This window comes from Amorphotheca resinae, assembly GCF_003019875.1.
Source record: "Amorphotheca resinae ATCC 22711 unplaced genomic scaffold M430scaffold_1, whole genome shotgun sequence".
Classification (NCBI taxonomy): Eukaryota; Fungi; Ascomycota; class Leotiomycetes; order Helotiales; family Amorphothecaceae; genus Amorphotheca; species Amorphotheca resinae.
Genome location: NW_020194471.1, coordinates 3,903,856 through 3,921,661, shown reverse-complemented (window position 1 = coordinate 3,921,661; position 17,806 = coordinate 3,903,856). Strand labels below are relative to the sequence as shown.

Below are 17,806 nucleotides of genomic sequence, written 5' to 3'. Positions count from 1 at the left end.
AAGAAGTCGAGATAACTCCTCGTCGTCGAGGGTTAGCAAGAACATGGCGGGGCTGATAGCTGCACGGCGGGCATATTAATAAACATTGCACCCGCTCTGACTGGCCCGGACCGCTGTTTCTGTCTGATCGACCGAGTATAAGCCGTCCGTCCATCAGTAATCCGATTGTCTTAATCCCTCGGCAAAAGGAAATCTTTTCCCTCTTTTTCTCAACGGGAAAAGTGGTGAGGTCATGATACGGAGCGTCTTTCCCATGCTCCACCCACGCTGCAGTCCGGCCGATTCGCATGTTGGGGAAGGCGATTGATTGATTGCTCAACGCGGTGAGAGGCCGTCTTCTTGAAGAAGCCATAAGGTGCGTACGGGCAGATCATCTCAATAGGCAAGGCAAGGAAAACAGGAAAAGGTAAGGTAGCCTCTCTTTGCTCTCTTTGCTCTCTTTTACCAGTTCAACCAGTTCAACCAGTGGCTGACATATACATCTTGCCAGGAATCTGCCGCAAGGCTCTCGTCTCTCTGGATGGCACGGACAGCCTCGTCGCTATGGCGGACCTTGAAGGCCTATCAGATCTATGGCGCCAATACAGACGTGGGCAAGACAGTAATGTCTACCATTCTCTGCAAAGCATTCGAACGAAGTGATCCCGCCCAGAATGTATGGTATCTGAAGCCCGTCTCAACGGGACCCCTGTCAGAAGCCGACGACAGACATATCTCCCGCTTTACTTCTCAGATCAAGTCGCACTGTCTTTTCCAGTTTGATGAGCCCGTCAGCCCTCATATAGCTGCGAGAACCCGGCCTGTATGCCCTTCCCCCTTCCCCCTTCCCCCACCTCTCACCAGAAACACATTCTGATCACGTGGCAGCCCCTATCCGATTCAGAGATCCTCGACGGTGTCCTCAAACACCTGACAGAATGTTCCCAGGCAGGGCCCGGCGTTGCGCTGGTAGAAACAGCAGGAGGGGTGCATTCCCCAACTCCAAGCGGGAGCTCTCAAGCAGATCTCTACCGACCGCTTCGCCTCCCTATTTGCTTAGTGACAGACCATCGACTTGGAGGGATTTCAGCTTCTATATCAGCATTTGAGTCGCTTCATGTTAGAGGCTATGATTTAGATGCCGTGTTGCAATTCCAGGATGATCACTACCAAAACTATTCGTACCTCCGGTCATATTTCGAGAAGAAGGGTATCCCAACGGTCTCAATCCCCCAACCACCGAAACGTGAGTTGAACGAGGAAGAGGATATCGAAGTCATGACCGAGTACTACGACAAAATGGCCAAAAATGAAGGCATAGGAGAGCTGTTATCTGAGTTATCGAAGAGACATCAAACCCGGATTCAAAGACTCGAGGAAATGGCAAGCAGGGCGTACAGCCAAATCTGGTATCCCTTTACTCAGCACCGAGATGTGTCTGAAGACACTATTCTCACCATCGACTCAGCCTCAGGAGATTTCTTCCAAGCCACCGACTCTACCGTAACCAAGGACAAAAACGAACTGGCGCTCTTGAGCCCAACGTTTGACGGATCAGCATCTTGGTGGACGCAAGGACTGGGCCATGGAAACCCCGAACTCTCTCTTGCCGCCGCATACGCCGCAGGTCGATATGGACATGTGATGTTTGCCGGCACGATCCACGAGCCTGCACTCACCCTGGCCGAGAAGCTGCTCAAGAACCTCAAGAACCCGCGGTTGGGCAAGGTCTTCTACTCGGATAACGGAAGCACGGGCATGGAAGTCGCAACGAAAATGGCGCTCACCGCTTCTCTCGAGAGATATAAGTGGGACGTCCCGAAAAGCGATGTCGGTATACTGGGTCTCAAGGGCAGCTACCATGGCGATACAATCGGTGCGATGGATTGCTCGGAGCCTTCGACGTATAATGAGAAGGTCCATTGGTACCAAGGTCGAGGCTACTGGTTTGATTTCCCACAGGTGAAAATGAAGGATGGAAGCTGGGTCGTCGAACCGCCTGCTGGAATGGAGGACATCTTTGGAGAGACGCATGTCTATCCCTCCTTGGGTGACGTCTTCGATATCAAGAGCCGGTATGACTCTGTAGCGGGACAAAAGTATCGGAAGTATATCGAGGAAACACTGCACAGACTAGTCAAGAAAGAAGGGAAAACTTTCGGAGGTCTTATCATGGAGCCTGTAATCTTGGGAGCAGCCGGGATGCTCTTCGCGTAAGCACCCGTCGCCCGAATCCCCTTTTCCAGAACCAGCTAACACCCGCAGCGATCCACTCTTCCAACACTGCCTTGTTCAAGTTGTCCGTCAGAGCTCACACATCTTTGGCCCATCCGACGTTAACTCGGCCGACATCAACACATGGACGGGCTTACCCGTAATCTTCGACGAAGTGTTCACCGGACTCTACCGTCTGGGCCGCTTCAGCTCAGCCTCCTTCCTCCAGGTCCACCCCGACATCTCGGTGCACGCGAAGCTCCTCACCGGCGGTCTAGTTCCTCTCTGCACCACTCTCGCCAGTGATAGCATCTACGACGCTTTCATCGGCTCAGAGAAGAGAGACGCCTTGCTGCACGGCCATAGTTATACCGCTCACGCAGTCGGCTGTCACGTGGCCAACACATCACTGAACACGCTGCTAGAAATGGACCGCAGTGGGCAATGGCAGGTATACAAGGAAGATTGGGCAGACGCCGCCGCCGCTCCTTCTTCTTCTTCTTCTGCCCCCTCTACAGCATCCTCAGAAACCGGATTAGAAGTCTGGAGCTCCTGGTCCAAGAGCTTCATCCAACAGATCTCCAAGAGTCGAGATGTCGAAAGCGTGTTCGCTTTGGGCTCGGTCCTGGCCATTAATCTGCATGATAATGAAAGAGCTGGTAAGTCATTATTCCCGTTCATCTTTTTTTTTTCTTTTTTTCTTTCTTTGTTCGGGGTTGTGGACTGATGATAATGGCTGTAGGCTACAATTCTTCGGCGGCTGCGGGTCTGCAGAAGAAGCTGTTGGAAGCTCCCACGGAGTTGAAGTTCCACTCGCGCGGTCTGGGGAACGTCTTCTATCTGATGGCGAGTCAAACCTCAACTAGGGAAACTCTACAAAGTATTGAACGTCTCTTGCTGGATGTACTCTCATAGTAGTAGTCTTTTAAAAAATAGGCTATTGAATTTCAAGGACCACAGTACACAGTTAAAACGTGAGGGTATCCATTCCCAAAATTTCTGAATTGACACTTCTCTTTGGCTCGACGTGCGTAATCTCACTACACCTTCCCATCCTCAACGCGACCAACGCTCGATCAGTTGCTCTCGATGCACATTCCGCTCCTGCAATTTCTGCAGATTCACCGCCTCCAACTTCTGCTGCAAATCCTGAAGATCCTCCTCCAGACCCGTGATTGACGACTGGATTTCCGAATCCAGAAGCTGTACATTGTTATAGGGGGAGTCGGCAAGAAGCGAGTCCCGAAGTAAGTGCAGCGTGACATGAGCATCGAGTAGGTGAGATGAAATCGACGATTCCGTCGTGGACTGGAGAGTACTCGCGTGTCCCTCTAACTTGCTCGCTCGATCAAGCAAGGCTCGTTCAAGTGCCTCGATGCGCGGTTGATCCGACACCGCATCGGCTGGCAGGGAAATCCCCAGGTTGCGAAGGAGTTGCTGCTCCGGTTCGATCTCCTCTTCTGGATATATCGAAGAGCGTCTTCGGGTATGTCGTGCTTTCGCCGGGGGTTGTGCACTGGATGATTTTCGTCTTTGGAGGTTCACTGTCGTTGCTGAGCTGGTTTTCTTATCGGCTGACGAGGCTTCTACACGTAGAAGCTCTTTCTTTGCCTCGTCTATCACGAACTGCAGTGCCATTTTATGGCATTGGTATTCCTGAGCACGATCCAGGAATACCTCTACTCGATTCACAAGAAAATCAAGACAATCGTGTATCTGTAGCACATTAGAACTAATTTGATGATTAGGAGGGGAGCTCGTACATATTTGATCGCTTTGACTGATCGCTCTTGCCCTAAACCATTCCTGGCCGCAATCTCACGAAGCGCTGGTTGGAGAAATTGCTGTTCTGCAGACATCTGAGCAACCGGCAGGATTTCTGCATACAGAGACTCGAGCTCCTCTTGTAGATCAACAACTTCCTGATCATTGACATCCTGACTATTGGTAAACCCCGCGGGATTATTGAGTGCATCCAGATATATGCGATCAAGCCTGGTTCGGATCCCTTCGACAGTATGTTTGATAAGTCTATACGCTATTAGGAGGCAGCTCTCAAAACTAGATTGAATAGATTACCTTGCACAAAGCTCTCTTATTCGGTTAGAAATTCCATCATCTTCAGGCTGTCTCGAATCGAGGTCGGTAGCTAGCTTCTGCAGACTGGATAACAATTTGTCATCTGACCTAAGGAGATTCTCCACCGTCTGCATTACCGCTGTTTCCGACGCCTTGTTTTGCTGTTCGAGATCCGCTGTTTGATCCTTCAGGTTTTGAGATAGTTCTTTAACCTGCTCCCGTCAGAAGCTTCGATCATCCACGCATCAGGGACAGAATTACCGCAGTGATGATATGTCCTCGTTCCATATCCCACTTCCTCTGCTGACTTTTATTCGTTTGCGATCGTGCTTGCTCGACTTGGGCGCTGCTGTTGATAAGCATCTTCATAGCATTCTGTTGAAGCCTTAAAGTTTCGCTCTGCTTCTCAATGGCTGCTGTGGATCTTTGGAGTTCCTCAATTGCCTGTTGCATATCTTGATCATTGAGACCCCGGATGGCTGACAGATCTTGGGATGCGGCGAAGGCATCAGCTTCGCCAGACTTGACGAGTGCAGCATATCTATGGCAGTCAGCAAGATGTACAAAAGAAATGGAAACGTAGGAGGGAACCTACAACGTAGCCTCGTCTTTGGTCAATAGGGTCTCGGGTGACAGATACTCCTGTACCCAGGCCTCAATTGTGGCCTGGCTCTCAGGGTCATCGAAGGCAGACTTGAGAGCATCATGATCGTATTGCACGCCATGGCTGTGGAGCACCTCTATGAGGGAGTTGAAAGAATTGTCGGCCATGCCTGGCTGGTGGAAGAAGGCTGAAGTTACGCCTTGTTTAGTAAATAGGGGGTGTTGATAGGAAATCGCACAAAAGCCGAAACTTTCGGTAAACCTAACTCCGAAAGCCGGACTTGATCCGCAGGGACTGACTCTTAACCGCAATCGCAAAGGTGGGTGTGCAGAGCAAAGTCCTCTAAGATGTATTGAAAAATGCCATTCTTTTTTGTGTTTATATAATTGTCCCATACTACAGAATGGCGAGCAATGAAGGAATCATCTCCGATGGCCTTGCTGCCCTAAAGTTGGTGGGTGGCTTTTCCGACGTTCACATGCACTACATACCGTGGACAAGGCTGACAATACTCTAGGTGGCCCGCCTCTCATGGCGTCGAAACCTAACTGCATGGCTTTTTGTGCCTGTAGGAGCTCTGATAATTCTTCTTGCATGTTTTGGAGTCGATGCCCTCATTGGCCTTAGTTCCGTCTCTTTCCCAGCGTCGGTCGCTCTGCTTGTCGGCCTGTTCATTGCTTTGATTCTCTGTAATTTCATTATTGGAGACCGCAGGACGAGAGCTCTTGTCAGTGTGATTGAGGTACCAGTATGTTGTAGAGTTGCTCTTGTTCCACGTCTGAACCATTCTCTAATATCCTGAATGAAGGCTGGCTTTGCTCTCCGATACATTAATATCTTTTTCACTCCATCGTTGGTAACCTGCTTTTCCCGTCTATTCTCAACTTCTGAGCCGTGTTCACAGGTTCGTCCTCTTGCCTCTAAGTCCTCCCATCAGCGGAGTCGAAGTGGGAAAGATAATAGCAGTGTTTCGTGAGTGTATTCCCCAAGCATGCTTAAGTTCCATATCTGATACCCTTCTAGTAATCGGCTTTGTGGTCGTACTTGCTATCATGGCATGGCTCGTTCGTGGCTTGCAGCTCATCTTTGGTTCCTCAAAGCGTGCGATAATCGAAAGAGCAGAAGAGATGGGCAATGAAAATGATGCCATTCCTCTCGCTGACTCAAGTGGGAGTGGACAGAATTCCGGAGTCGCATTGACGAACATTCAGGCATCGCCTGGACCGGCATCGTCTGAACCAGCATCGTCTGAACCGGCATCATCTGAACCGGCATCGCCTGGACCATCATCACCTGGACCATCATCAGCTAAACAAGCATCATCTGAAGCAGCATCGTTTGCACCAACGGATGAGCTGGCACACGGTGTTGCTCGACCAGAGAGAGCGCAAGATCCATCTCTCATTAGAGGCACCGGAGGCCCGCCAGAAAGTCAAGTCCAGTCGCAAGATGCCTCACGGACACAACCGATTATGCTGGCCCCTGTGTCACTCACTCGTCCGCAGCGATGGGCTGCTTTTATCAATGCCAACTTCGATAGGATAACTTACGGTATACTTTTCCTTTTCGTTGGAATACCGATATACTACTCCACTGGATATGCTATGCCGGCCCACTTGACATTCAACGTACTGGCCTACTTTGCTGCCATCGCTCTTCCGCCTCGCTGGAAGCAATTCCTTCATCCTGTCCTTCTTTCATCTGGAATAACCATCCTTGGAATCTGGATTCTAGGCCTCATCAGGGGTGACAGCTTGGACGATGTCCTTGGTGTATACAAGACCGGGACAAATTACTTGACGCTGTGGCATGATGAAAAACATGTCCCAAAGCCCGGAGCAGGCGATATCTTTGGTAGTGTTTTGGACGTCAGTATCGTAGCGCTCGCGTTGCCAATGTATAACTACCGGCTCGAGTTGAAACGTCACTTCTTCGCCATTGTTGCCCCGAACGTGGTCATCTCGGTCGGCTCCCTTTTTGGATACCCGGCCTTGTGCTATGCCATTGGGATTTCGTCGAAACGAAGCTTGGCGTTCGCGGCACGGAGCCTGACTCTCGCTCTGGCTACACCTGCGATCAAAAATGTCCACGGTGATCTGAACACCGTGGCTGCCCTGGCAATCATGAGTGGAATCCTCGGGGTCCTCATAGGACCTAGAATGATGAAATGGCTTCGGATTCCCGAAGGTTAGTCCCGTGATCCTAAACTTCTGGCACGAGCTGACATATGAGACAGATGACTACGTGACAAGAGGCGTGACATTAGGAGGGAACTCAAGTGCCATTGCAACAGCACTTCTATTACAAACAGATCCACGTGCAGCAGCACTCTCAAGTTTATCGATGAGTGTGTTCGGCATCATAACGTTGGCGTTGACATCAGTACCACCGATAGTTCAAGCGATCGACTCATTAGTAGACTTGCAAATGTGATTTCGGGGCAGGGATTTGTACATCATTCTGATCAAGTATTTTGTAACATTTTCAGACAGGGACGATATGCGAATGCTACTGTACCAGATAGACATCGAATCATGAATCACATCCAACCTTCCCGTATATCAGGCTAAGCTACTGTAGCAGAGGAATTAATGTGCAATCTTATCTTACTCGAGCCTAATGAAAAGTCAGCGAAGTCCCATCAAGCCGGCCAGAGGTGGTTGCGAACTCACCTCTCAATCAAATGGAGTCCCGACGCCGTCTCGACTACACCACTGACTTCCCCGGGTTTGAGCTGGAAGGCGGCATCTTCGAATTCCTTCTGCATATCTCCCTTGCCAAAGAAGCCGAGGTCTCCCATCTTTCTCGCGCTGCTGCAATCCGATTCACTCACCGCGAGCTGTCCAAGAGACGTCTGCCCGCTACGGATGCGCTGCTCATGACCAAGTATGATACTCATGGCTTCCTCCTTTGTCCGCGTGATATTCGCCTATGTGAAACATGAGAAGGCTGTAACAGCTTCCAAGGTATTGCAAACCCACCTCACGCCAACTGCTTGGCCTTCTACTGTCCTTGTGCTTTACGAGTAAATGACTAGCCCGGATCTTGTTAACATTCGCATTGCCATTCAATCCACCCGAGTCGAGGCCAAGTTCGCGTTGGCTGTGGTGCTCAGCCATATATGCCTTCAGCTTTTCGGTGTCCGTTCCTGACGGAGGCTCCCATCTCGATTGTTTCTGTGACTCGTTGAAGTAATAAGGAAGGTTCTTTGAATTCGAGTGCCGCACTTCCCAGCCAGCTGGAAGACCTGTCTCGGCCTTGTTATCACTGTCAGCAAGATGCCCGCTTGGGGGGAGGTAGGTTTGTGTGGGGGGTAAACAATGGAGCAAGCGAGCAAACTGTAGCATCCAGAGACATACCATTGTGAAACCCTAGGATGATGAAACTGGATGAGGCTCTGATGTCAAGGATGGATCAGGAATTGTGTTGCAGGTGATACAATATGGAGCAAGTGGTGGTGGAACTCGTGGGAGGCTGTGGGTTTATCACTTCCCTTTGAGCTGCAAGGAACAAACGTACCTCATGATCAACTGCGGGGGGTTCGAGAGCTCTACCTATACCTTAGAGCTAAAACCGCATGGGCCGTGCTCCCGTGCTGGCCTTGTACGGCAGCCCATTGCCTACTTTGTGCAACTCTCATTATCTGATGCGAGTCGCGACTGTCCCTCTGAAAAATAAGGTAATCAGCATCTTCTTGAACACAACATCGCCACTACAACTACCACTACGGCCAGTACCACGATCACGTCGAGACCGAATATTCTACGTTGTCACCACCGATATCTAGGATCCTGAGATAATACGCGCTCACCTCAATAAAACCCTGCCATCTCGTCACCAAGCCTCTCACCATGGCCTCCCCAGCATCCAGCAACGGCGACGACCAGAGGAAGAATCTGGAGCAGATCACCTTCCGCTTTTGTAGTGAATGGTACGTTAGTATCTCCATGTCTTGCCATCACAACTCTAATCTTATACAGTTCGAACATGTTGTACCCTAAAGAAGACCCCGATACCCATCGATTACAGTTCGCCTGCCGAACCTGCCAATACTCTGAAGAGGCCGCGTCTTCGTGCGTTTTCCGAAATATCCTCAACAGCGCGGTTGGAGAGACTGCTGGTGTGACACAGGATGTTGGATCAGACCCGACTGTTGGTTTACCTCTCTGTTTGTTGTGCGGATCTGTCGTTGTGTGCGAAGGCAGAATCGAGGCAGATGCCCCGGAGGATCAGATGCTCCAAGGGAGGATCTCTGCAAAGATGCAGAAGCTTTGAGTTGCTGTTCCAAGTTCTCATAACCTTCTGCTGACATGCTCCTTACTGTTTAGCTCCCACGGTCCAACAAGACTTGCCCCAAGTGCAAGACGGAGGATGCGGTGTTCTTCCAGTCCCAACAGAGATCTGCGGAGACCGGAATGGTAAGAAGCCTTTCTTTGAACTACGCCTTGCAGTGCATCCTAACGAATATCTCTAGAAACTCTTTTACGTCTGCTGTGGCTGCGGTCACATCTTTTCATGATACCCCGGGACATGGATTTTGATATTGGCGTTTAGCGGGATGATTTGCACACTCTAGAACATTGGGGGGAAAAGGCGCATGGGCTGGATTCTTGTGAAGTGAAAATGGTGGGGAAAGATGTCTATTTTCAAAGAACCATATTCTGAACGCCGTGTCTTATGCTACAAGTATCCGTGACATCTGTACAATAATCCTACAAATGCATTGGTGCCAGTGACAGGATCTTCGACCACTTCATCTTTCTCAGTTCCGTCCCAACAACGCCTGCCATCGGTGTTAGTCAAAATCTGAAAAGGTCCAGGAAAACTGACCGTTCAGCCTCGTCCCTATCGGCTCTCCTGCTTTGTTGATCAACACGCAGGCATTGTCATCGAACTTGACCACACTTCCATCGGGTCTTTGCAACTTCTTCTTGGTCCTAACCACAACAGCATGCCTAATATCACCTCTTCGAACTTTGTTGGCCGCCGATGTCGAAACACTTGCACCTGGTCCTGACTCCGAGAAGTTCCTTTGCTTTTGTACCACAACGATGATGCGATCCCCTAGAATGCGGCTCCAGTCAGAATAGAGAGAAGGCTGCCAGTGAGGTGGCTACGGACCAATCTTCGCATGTCTCTTCATCTTCAGGACTTTGGCGCATTCGACCACAGCAGCGCCGGAATTGTCGATGCAATTAAGCATCGTCTGAGGTTATGTATCAGTAGTGTTCATAGTTAAATAATACATCTTCGGGACCAACCTTTAATTGAATCATCGTGATGAGATGCTAAGGCGATGGATCACTTTCCGGGTGAGGATTGAAGCTCTTCAGAAATCGCGGCTTCAATTGCGGCTAAACTGCGGCTGGTTTGAACCTTGTCTTTCAGGCACAACATCCGCATTCAGTTCTCCCCTCAACCAACAACAACAACAATGTCTTGTATCGTTCACAATGGAGAGCCAAAAGATGTTAGACCTTCACTGGTTCTGATTCTGGCTACTCAATTCCAGCCTAGATCTCTCCGGCTCCCTTTTCCTCATTTTAAAATTGTTCTTTCTTCGTCGACTTCGCCGATCAGCTGAGTAAAGTACATATATGAGTGAATTCAGAGGCTGCGTGGCTCTCCTGGGAGGATATCAACCGTACAAAATACCGACAGGACCCATTGACCTGCTCCTACGAAGAACAAGCGTACTGGGTCAATCCCATCCACCAATTTTAAACATTCCTTCTCAAGCCAGTCAGTCATTCATTCACCTCGGCAAGTACGAAATACGGGTCTCTCAATACACTCCAGCTCTTCAGCATTCCACCAAATCCATCAGTCGCATGAAGTTGTGCAGTGATATCTGAACTCGCGATGCCTTCTCAGGCCTCCCCTCCTAAGAAGCAACGTCTCACTCTAACGCAACTGGCCTCATATGATGACATCCTGACCGATGCTCTCGTTGATCATGTAAGCCCTCTATCTGGCACCATGGAAATCGCTCCTCACACTTTATAGGTGTACTACTGGACGAACATTCGAAAGAACCGCAGCGCATATCATTCTTGCCGCGGCATTCGAGAAGAAGACGTCACCTCAATCCTTCAAAAATCCGTGATCATCGAGAAGAATCCAGCGCAGGCCGAGGCGCAATTGCTGGCCCTGCAAGGTCTCAAGAAGTTCTCGGAGAACTTGAAGTCAGAAAAGGAGAAGAACGATTTTCGGCAGCATCTGAGGCGTTATATCAATATCTATCTACCGGATTGCGCTTTTGAGGTGTCGACGACCAACAGATACACGGTTGTCACACATGAGGCGGCGGTCACGGCTCGACGGCTCATAAAGAAGGGGGAAGTTATCAAGTACCTGTGTGGAATACAAGTCTTGATGACCCCGGAGGAGGAAGAATTCATTCAACACAGCCGCCGCGACTTCAGTATTGTGATATCGAGTCGCAACAAGCAGGCTTCTCTATTCCTTGGCCCAGCTCGTTTTGCGAACCATGATTGTGGAGCCAATGCTGAACTTATAACGCGACCGAACCATGGAATGGCCGTCAAAGCTCTGAGGGACATTGAGGTTGGCGAAGAGATTACGGTCACTTATGGTATGCGGCCCGAGCCTCACTCATCCCTCATTTACAGTTTTGTTCTAACGCATCACAGGTGACAACTACTTTGGAGAAGACAACTGTGAATGTCTCTGCCACACCTGTGAAATCAAATGCCAGAATGGTTGGTCTAAAGCCAACGCTGATGGGACCATTCCAAAACTATCTATTGAAGATCAGCCTTCCGACGGCCCATCCTACTCATTTCGTCGACGAAGAATCGCCTCTTCTAGTTCATCGCGCACTCAATCAGAGACGCCTGAAATCAACATCAGACCATATGTCCCTAAGAGGACCCCAAAATCCCTTTCTGCGATTAAGAATGCCCAGTCACCACTTGGGAAGTCTCCTTCCGCTGAGCCTCTTTCTACAGTCAAAAATACCCAGTCACCGCTCAGGGAATCACATTCCGCCGAGCCTCTTTCTACGATTAAAAATGCCGAGTCACCGCTTAGGGACCCCCCTTCTGCTGAGCCGCTTTCTACACTTGAAAATGCTCAATCACCGCTTGGGAAATCTCCCTCCGCTGAGCCTAGCCAGACCCCTCTCAAGCGCAAGAGGGAGTCCGAACCATCAACTCCAGCGGAGTCACAAAGCTCGAAGAAGGCCAAGATAGACCCGCCTGTGAAGGTGGAAGAAGGGTCTATGTCAGTGAAGGAACAACTCATGAATATTAAGGACTCCATGAGCTTCAACGATCAAGCCCGCCTTAGCCCCTCGCCAGCCGAGTCGTCACTCGAATCCCGACAAGTCAACTCTTCACGTTCTTCGCCATCCGATGGTGCGACGTTGACCGATGCGACATCTGTCGATGAAGATACCATCGTTGTGCAGCCCCCCATCCTTAGCCCTATCATCGCCAAGCTGAGAAAAAGCAAGGGAAGGGGGCAGGCGGGTCCATTAGAACAGGCAAAGGCAGATCATCCAGTTCTCGTTAGCAATTCCGAGATTGCAAAACATCCTGGGGCGACGAACCAAGATGACACGGCTTCAAGCCTCTCGGAGCTAGGTTCTGACATGGAGTTGGATGATTCAACCATGACCATCACAGCCAAGAAAGGAAGGAAGAGGAAGAGAAGGCTCCCACGCCCCAGCACCGATCTCGATCATGCGCCCCCCGTCCGCATCCCCGGCGACTACGTCCTGACGCCGGCCCTCCTTGCGGAACCCGCGTCGGCCTGGATCAACTGCAAGATCTGCGAAGAGCCCTTCGTCCAGAAGGACGCCTACTTCACGCGCTCCTCGTGCCCACGATGCGAGCGCCACAGCAAGCTCTACGGCTACATGTGGCCCAAGACGGACAAGGAGGGCCGGCACGACACCGAGGAACGCGTGCTGGACCACCGCACGGTGCATCGCTTCCTGCGCCCGTCGGAAGAGCGATCGATCCGCAGACGCGGCCAGAGCTCCGCCGGCAGCCGCGCGGGCACGAGAGAGGTGAGCGAGGTAGTACCCGCGAAGGAGGAATCATCGCCTCGACGACGTGGTAGGGCCAAGACGAAAAGATGTACGCTGTGAGCAGCGCGGCAGGAAATGGGATTGCACATTTTACGGATTTGACTGGCGAGTTGTACAACTATATGGATGAGGATGACGGCGTTCCGGGGCTGGGTCTGGCTTTATATCGGGATGTACAGTAAGGTAGATGGAGCTACGTGTATCATATCATATCAGATGGGCTATCTCAGCGATGAAGAGGGGTCGAATAGAAAGAAGATCTTCGACGTGCTATAGATGGATGGCTCGATATCGAGATGGAGATCAAGATCGCGGGGGCACGGGGAATGCTTAGAGGGATGCAGAGAGGCAGGTACTGTAAATGATACATACATATACCCTGCTTTTGATATAAGGTAGCACTGTATTGCCAGTAACGCTCCTCCACGAATTCCCTTCCCCCTCCTTCCCCTTCTAGTCTTGGACGGAGCATATCCACCCAATCCTGCATAAAAATAAAAACCCACCAACCAATTAAATGTATACAGCCCCTTGCACAAAAATCCGACGCATTCATAAACGCACCCCCTTTACCTTATCTATCCTGGCTACGGTACCCCGAAAGTTCGAAACCCTGTACGTAGGTGGCTCGCCCTCCTGCCAAGAAAAATCATGGCAGGACTCAGGAGAGATATGTCGTGTGAGGGAATGCCGCTTATAGATAGATAGAGGATTTAGGTATATACGTGAGGTAGGGTAGGTAGGTAGGGTAGGGTAGCTAAGGGGGCGGCCCGTGAGGTTGGGGATGGGGATGGGGATGAGGGATGAGGGGTGGCGTCTTTCTTACGCAGTGTGTTTTGGTATTAGGGGTGCGTTGTATAGGAATTAGAGGGATGGATTGATATTGTAGAATCGGATCATTACTTGTGTATATCTTAAGATACCTTTGCCCAGCAGAAGAATACAGGCGGAAAAGAGAACAATAATTATGCCCGACCTGCACAACCATTTATGCACACATCCCCCCCGCCAGTCGTCGTCAGCTCCCTCCCCGTATCTCCCATATTTAGGCGTCCGCTTCACCATGCGGCTCTCCGGTCCGCCGCAATACGGGCTAATAGCAGCAGGAGGGCGCGCGACCAGCGTCTCTGCCAAGAGTCTTGGCGTCTGCTTTGGGACAACGCCGGCTTATCTGATCAAGCCACCCCCGGAGAGCGACGACTCGCTGGTTCCGACGAGAAACAGACGCATTATTCTACTGAGCGAGAGAGAGAGAGGGAGAGAAACTTCACCGACCTCTCATCTCTCGTCTCTCATCTCTCGTTTCGGCCACTCCGGATTCCTCCTCTTCCTCCTCTTCGCCCATTCTCACTTGTTATTGTCTCGTACCCCATTATTCGACCTCGAACTTCTCACCATTCCTTCAGTCTTCTTGTCTTGTTGTTCTCTCTCTGCTTCGGCGCCTCGGACCTCACGTATTATGCTCTCCTAGCTGACGCCGCCCGCCTCCCTTTGTTTGCCCCGACCACATTCGTTCATTCATTCAGAGCCCTCTTTATCCGTTTCCCCTCACCTATCTATCTATCTATTCGATATCTCCACAGTGACATTCCAGTGACTATCCCCACGCGCCGCTAGAGCAAACACTTCCCCAGAGAGGCACACGCGACTGTGGTGGACGACGTCGGCCACACATTGCGGGCGAAGATGACTGCCAATCTCACCGTCCCCTATGAGCAACCAGAATGGAACAGCAAGCCCGCATGGAAACTGCCAGGCTGGGCCGAGCCAGTGGTAAGTTGCCCTCCTATTACCTTTTTTTGTTTTCTTTTTTTATCTTTTTTTATCTTTTTATATCTCCCCTCGCCTTACCTTCCTTTCCCCCTTCTCCTTCGAACCCCTGCTTACCAGAACCCCAGATGGTTGCGAGTATCTTGGTCGGGTCCATGATCATCACCCGGCGGAAGGGCTATCGGATATTGGATAACACGACGAGGCAGTATGGCCTTTTGAGCGGAGAGCCGGACTCCACGCGATCTTCCAACGACCTGTCCAGGGATTATCCCCTCGATGACGACCTGAGCGATGACATGACGACCATGAAGCACCCGCCGAAGAAGAGGAGGGTCTGTTGCACCACAATATACACCCCGAACTCCTCCCGCTTTGCCGGCAACATCCACAGCAGGATCCTGCAGCGATTCCCCTTCTTGATTGAGATGTTCTATTGGATCATTACCTATGCCTTTTACCGCTGTACCAGTCTCCTTTCCCAGGCCATCTTCTCCGAGACGGGCATCTGGGACGTGGCGCAAGATCACGGATTGGCCGTGTTGGAGTTTGAGCAGTTCTCGTGGTTGAGCTTCCTGTGGCCCGTCCCGGAGCTCAAGGTGCAGCAGTGGTTTATGCATGGCCACCAGACCTTCCTGACCGTTCTCAACCGATCTTATGCCTTGATCCATATTCCAGGAACCGTAGGGTATGTTCCCCCGCCCATTGTAACTTATCCAGACCTCTGCTGACACCTTCCAGCTTCATCGCGTGGTGGTATTACGTAGCTCCCTCTCATGCCTCGTTCGCCGTCGTCCGGAGGACCCTGACCCTGACCAATCTCCTTGCTTTCATCATCTTTATCTGCTATCCGTGCATGCCCCCTCGATTACTCCCTCAAGAATATGGGTTCCGCGACAGTGTGCGCCACGACGATGCGCAAAGTGTATGGATGTCTGGGAAATATGTGAACTCTCTTGCCGCGATGCCCTCGATGCACTTCGGCTACTCTTTCTGCATTGGCTGCACGATGCTCTACCATTCAGGGGTGTTCCGGAGGACGCTCGAGATTGGCGAGACGCGCAAGTCGAAGCCGTGGGTCCTGTTTTACGTCTTGTTCGCCATCGCATACCCCTCGTGGATCCTCATCACAATCGTTGCGACGGCGAACCACTACTACCTCGATGCCTTGGTTGCTTTCTTCGTGGCTATCGTCGCTTACCGTTGTAACCGGATCTTCTTGGTGTTCTTGCCGCTAGAAGATATGCTCTTGTGGTGCTTGAGGCTGGATAAGCCGGTGCCAACGACTGGGACTCGACATCGTCAGACTCAAGGATGAGCGTAGGATCGCGCAATGGACGGGGTTCGGCGTTGTTGGATTGCATAAGCATTGGTGGTGCGTCTCTCGGTCAATACCACTGCTTGTATGATAGGCGTGGCTTGACTTAATGGAAATAGTTCGTAGATACCAATATAATGTATTAGAATACTGAGCAGAGAGAAGAAGAGATGGCAGTGAAGTGAAGTTAAATACAAGCACGATGATCAATCTGCCAATGATTTTGCGCCATTGGAGCGCACTCCCGATCAGCGGGTTGACATGGCCCGTGCCAGGGACCGAATTTCGAAGGGCTGGGGTAGCTAAGACAAACCTCAGGAACAGCTCCCCCACCACGCTCAATCATCGAATTATAGGAATTGATACATTTCGCGTCAAACTATTCTCTTCTCGACATTCATTTCTTCGCTTTCTACCTCCTCTAGCAGTCCAGCCTCGTCAACGCACGCCGTTCCCACAATTGACCTAGGCTCCTCCTCGAGTCGCAAACCGTCAAATTTACAACCGCTTCACATCTCGCAGACCCAATGGCGGACTCAGGGGAGCTACTCGGAGAGGCGATCCCTGACGATGCGCCTGTCGATATCGAGATGGGGGGAGAGGACGTAGTCGTCGAGATCGATGCTGCTGCTGCTGCTACTGCTACTGCCACAGCCGCAGGCGCCGCGGAGAACGGAGAGAACGAGCTCCCATTCCAACAAGAAGAGACGATAGAGGAAGTGCCGGCGCGAGTCACCTATATTGATTACCTGAAGAGTCCCATTATCGGGCTTCTCGTGGGTCAAGGTCCCGAGCAGGCTCTCCTCACAGCACACCAAGCGCTCCTCACCCAGAGCCCTTGGTTCGCAGACGCCTGCGCCAAATTCAGCGATGAAGTATCTGTGAGCTTCCCCCCCCCCCTCCTTTTCCCCACGTCTCCCATCCCATTCCATTCCATTAGCGCCTAACTAACATTCCCCCCTTCTCCCCCACAGGAGCGACGCATCGACCTAGTCGACGAAGATCTCGACGCTGTCGGTTGTTTTCTCGAATTCCTATACACGGGGGACTACTTCCCTCGCAAGATCGCCGGGACGCGCGATCTGGAGCACGACGCGACAACGCCGCTCGTCGACGAGACCGGCGACCAGCTACTGAAGCACGCGCGCGTCTACACGCTCGGCGAGACGCTCGGCCTGCCGGCCCTCAAGACGCTCGCGAGCTCCAAGATCCACTGCGTGAACTCGACGGCGAAGGGCGAGATCGCGTACGCGCGATACGTCTACGCGCATACGCATAAGGACGATGCGGCGATTAGGGCCCCTGTGGCGAATTTCTGGGCCACCCGTAGTCATACGTTGCGTGCTGAGGCGGAGGATGAGTTCCGCCAGCTGTGTTTGGAGTTCCCGCAGTTTGGTTATGATGTTTTGAGTATGTCCCTATGTCCCTATGTCCCTCTCTCTCCTCTCCCCCTTTCCCTCTCCCTCTTTCCCTCTCGCACAATCATCATCAAAACAACCACACTAACCACACTCAAAACAGCCCGCGTCCTAGACGAAAAGCTCAAGCGCGAAAAAACGGAGAAAATGCATCCATCCCACACCCCATCCAGCTCACGCAAGCGACCACGTCAGAGCGGTATCTAGAATTGATTCGAGTTTCGAGTACCACTTTGTTTTTTTCTCCCCTTTGTTCTTTCTTCTCTCTTCTTGTTGTTGTTGTACTATTATTCTACATATATCCATCCATCCGTTCAGAAATCCGTTCAGAAATCCAGAAATCCAGACGTTCATATGTACATGTATAT

At 51.2% G+C, this 17,806-nt stretch overlaps 11 protein-coding genes across 11 annotated transcripts; 7 read left to right on the top strand and 4 right to left on the bottom strand.

Moving 5' to 3' along the window:
* Nucleotides 1–215: 215 nt before the first annotated feature.
* M430DRAFT_114071 (hypothetical protein) lies at nucleotides 216–3,568 on the top strand. The gene is made up of 5 exons (XM_024861542.1): nucleotides 216–406; nucleotides 491–802; nucleotides 868–2,192; nucleotides 2,245–2,852; nucleotides 2,936–3,568. Exons 2-5 carry the CDS (start codon nucleotides 521–523, stop codon nucleotides 3,106–3,108), a joined length of 2,388 nt encoding a protein of 795 aa, XP_024725922.1. The 5' UTR covers nucleotides 216–406; nucleotides 491–520; the 3' UTR covers nucleotides 3,109–3,568.
* Nucleotides 3,250–5,043, bottom strand: M430DRAFT_47402 (hypothetical protein; the record flags this gene model as incomplete). The annotated part of the gene is made up of 5 exons (XM_024867923.1): nucleotides 3,250–3,909; nucleotides 3,957–4,224; nucleotides 4,273–4,484; nucleotides 4,534–4,813; nucleotides 4,868–5,043. The coding sequence occupies 5 exons, from the start codon at nucleotides 5,041–5,043 to the stop codon at nucleotides 3,250–3,252; spliced, it is 1,596 nt and encodes a 531-aa protein (XP_024725921.1).
* A 193-nt stretch (nucleotides 5,044–5,236) lies between these two features.
* Nucleotides 5,237–7,594, top strand: M430DRAFT_32782 (hypothetical protein). Its single transcript, XM_024866233.1, has 7 exons — nucleotides 5,237–5,330; nucleotides 5,394–5,624; nucleotides 5,685–5,728; nucleotides 5,781–5,848; nucleotides 5,900–7,063; nucleotides 7,113–7,492; nucleotides 7,549–7,594. The coding sequence occupies exons 1-6, from the start codon at nucleotides 5,280–5,282 to the stop codon at nucleotides 7,307–7,309; spliced, it is 1,755 nt and encodes a 584-aa protein (XP_024725920.1). The 5' UTR covers nucleotides 5,237–5,279; the 3' UTR covers nucleotides 7,310–7,492; nucleotides 7,549–7,594.
* On the bottom strand, nucleotides 7,132–8,393 carry M430DRAFT_39032 (hypothetical protein). Its single transcript, XM_024867291.1, has 4 exons — nucleotides 8,236–8,393; nucleotides 7,858–8,133; nucleotides 7,549–7,805; nucleotides 7,132–7,492 (listed from the first exon to the last, which is right to left on the bottom strand). The coding sequence occupies exons 1-4, from the start codon at nucleotides 8,236–8,238 to the stop codon at nucleotides 7,483–7,485; spliced, it is 546 nt and encodes a 181-aa protein (XP_024725919.1). The 5' UTR covers nucleotides 8,239–8,393; the 3' UTR covers nucleotides 7,132–7,482.
* A 334-nt stretch (nucleotides 8,394–8,727) lies between these two features.
* On the top strand, nucleotides 8,728–9,151 carry M430DRAFT_24727 (hypothetical protein; the record flags this gene model as incomplete). Its single annotated transcript, XM_024865123.1, has 2 exons — nucleotides 8,728–8,807; nucleotides 8,857–9,151. 2 exons carry the CDS (start codon nucleotides 8,728–8,730, stop codon nucleotides 9,149–9,151), a joined length of 375 nt encoding a protein of 124 aa, XP_024725918.1.
* A 363-nt stretch (nucleotides 9,152–9,514) lies between these two features.
* Nucleotides 9,515–10,152, bottom strand: M430DRAFT_39030 (hypothetical protein; the record flags this gene model as incomplete). Its single annotated transcript, XM_024867290.1, has 4 exons — nucleotides 9,515–9,659; nucleotides 9,707–9,940; nucleotides 9,998–10,082; nucleotides 10,138–10,152. The coding sequence occupies 4 exons, from the start codon at nucleotides 10,150–10,152 to the stop codon at nucleotides 9,589–9,591; spliced, it is 405 nt and encodes a 134-aa protein (XP_024725917.1). The 3' UTR covers nucleotides 9,515–9,588.
* A 586-nt stretch (nucleotides 10,153–10,738) lies between these two features.
* Nucleotides 10,739–12,992, top strand: M430DRAFT_93151 (hypothetical protein; the record flags this gene model as incomplete). The annotated part of the gene is made up of 3 exons (XM_024869761.1): nucleotides 10,739–10,834; nucleotides 10,883–11,471; nucleotides 11,530–12,992. The coding sequence occupies 3 exons, from the start codon at nucleotides 10,739–10,741 to the stop codon at nucleotides 12,990–12,992; spliced, it is 2,148 nt and encodes a 715-aa protein (XP_024725916.1).
* Nucleotides 12,993–13,668: 676 nt separating this feature from the next.
* M430DRAFT_32779 (hypothetical protein) lies at nucleotides 13,669–14,011 on the bottom strand. The gene has a single exon (XM_024866232.1). It carries the CDS (start codon nucleotides 13,918–13,920, stop codon nucleotides 13,690–13,692), a length of 231 nt encoding a protein of 76 aa, XP_024725915.1. The 5' UTR covers nucleotides 13,921–14,011; the 3' UTR covers nucleotides 13,669–13,689.
* M430DRAFT_269820 (hypothetical protein) lies at nucleotides 13,690–14,530 on the top strand (the record flags this gene model as incomplete). Its single annotated transcript, XM_024865492.1, has 1 exon — nucleotides 13,690–14,530. A coding segment is annotated over exon 1 (608 nt), but the record flags the coding sequence as incomplete, so codon positions are not given.
* Nucleotides 14,457–16,020, top strand: M430DRAFT_132796 (hypothetical protein; the record flags this gene model as incomplete). The annotated part of the gene is made up of 3 exons (XM_024862269.1): nucleotides 14,457–14,705; nucleotides 14,831–15,390; nucleotides 15,444–16,020. Exons 1-3 carry the CDS (start codon nucleotides 14,619–14,621, stop codon nucleotides 16,018–16,020), a joined length of 1,224 nt encoding a protein of 407 aa, XP_024725913.1. The 5' UTR covers nucleotides 14,457–14,618.
* A 590-nt stretch (nucleotides 16,021–16,610) lies between these two features.
* On the top strand, nucleotides 16,611–17,645 carry M430DRAFT_92526 (hypothetical protein; the record flags this gene model as incomplete). Its single annotated transcript, XM_024869718.1, has 3 exons — nucleotides 16,611–16,901; nucleotides 16,995–17,430; nucleotides 17,542–17,645. The coding sequence occupies 3 exons, from the start codon at nucleotides 16,611–16,613 to the stop codon at nucleotides 17,643–17,645; spliced, it is 831 nt and encodes a 276-aa protein (XP_024725912.1).
* Between the last annotated feature and the right edge of the window lie 161 nt (nucleotides 17,646–17,806).

Coding starts and splice junctions, on each gene's coding strand:
- M430DRAFT_114071 (XM_024861542.1), top strand. CDS start 521: ATGGCACGGACAGCCTCGTCGCTATGGCGGACCTTGAAGGCCTATCAG. Junction 803..867: donor TAGCTGCGAGAACCCGGCCT/GTATGCCCTTCC, acceptor ATCACGTGGCAG/CCCCTATCCGATTCAGAGAT. Junction 2,193..2,244: donor GCAGCCGGGATGCTCTTCGC/GTAAGCACCCGT, acceptor TAACACCCGCAG/CGATCCACTCTTCCAACACT.
- M430DRAFT_32782 (XM_024866233.1), top strand. CDS start 5,280: ATGGCGAGCAATGAAGGAATCATCTCCGATGGCCTTGCTGCCCTAAAG. Junction 5,729..5,780: donor AATATCTTTTTCACTCCATC/GTTGGTAACCTG, acceptor CCGTGTTCACAG/GTTCGTCCTCTTGCCTCTAA. Junction 7,064..7,112: donor ATGGCTTCGGATTCCCGAAG/GTTAGTCCCGTG, acceptor CATATGAGACAG/ATGACTACGTGACAAGAGGC.
- M430DRAFT_39032 (XM_024867291.1), bottom strand. Junction 7,806..7,857: donor GGCCAAGCAGTTGGCGTGAG/GTGGGTTTGCAA, acceptor TGTTTCACATAG/GCGAATATCACGCGGACAAA.
- M430DRAFT_32779 (XM_024866232.1), bottom strand. CDS start 13,920: ATGGTTGTGCAGGTCGGGCATAATTATTGTTCTCTTTTCCGCCTGTAT.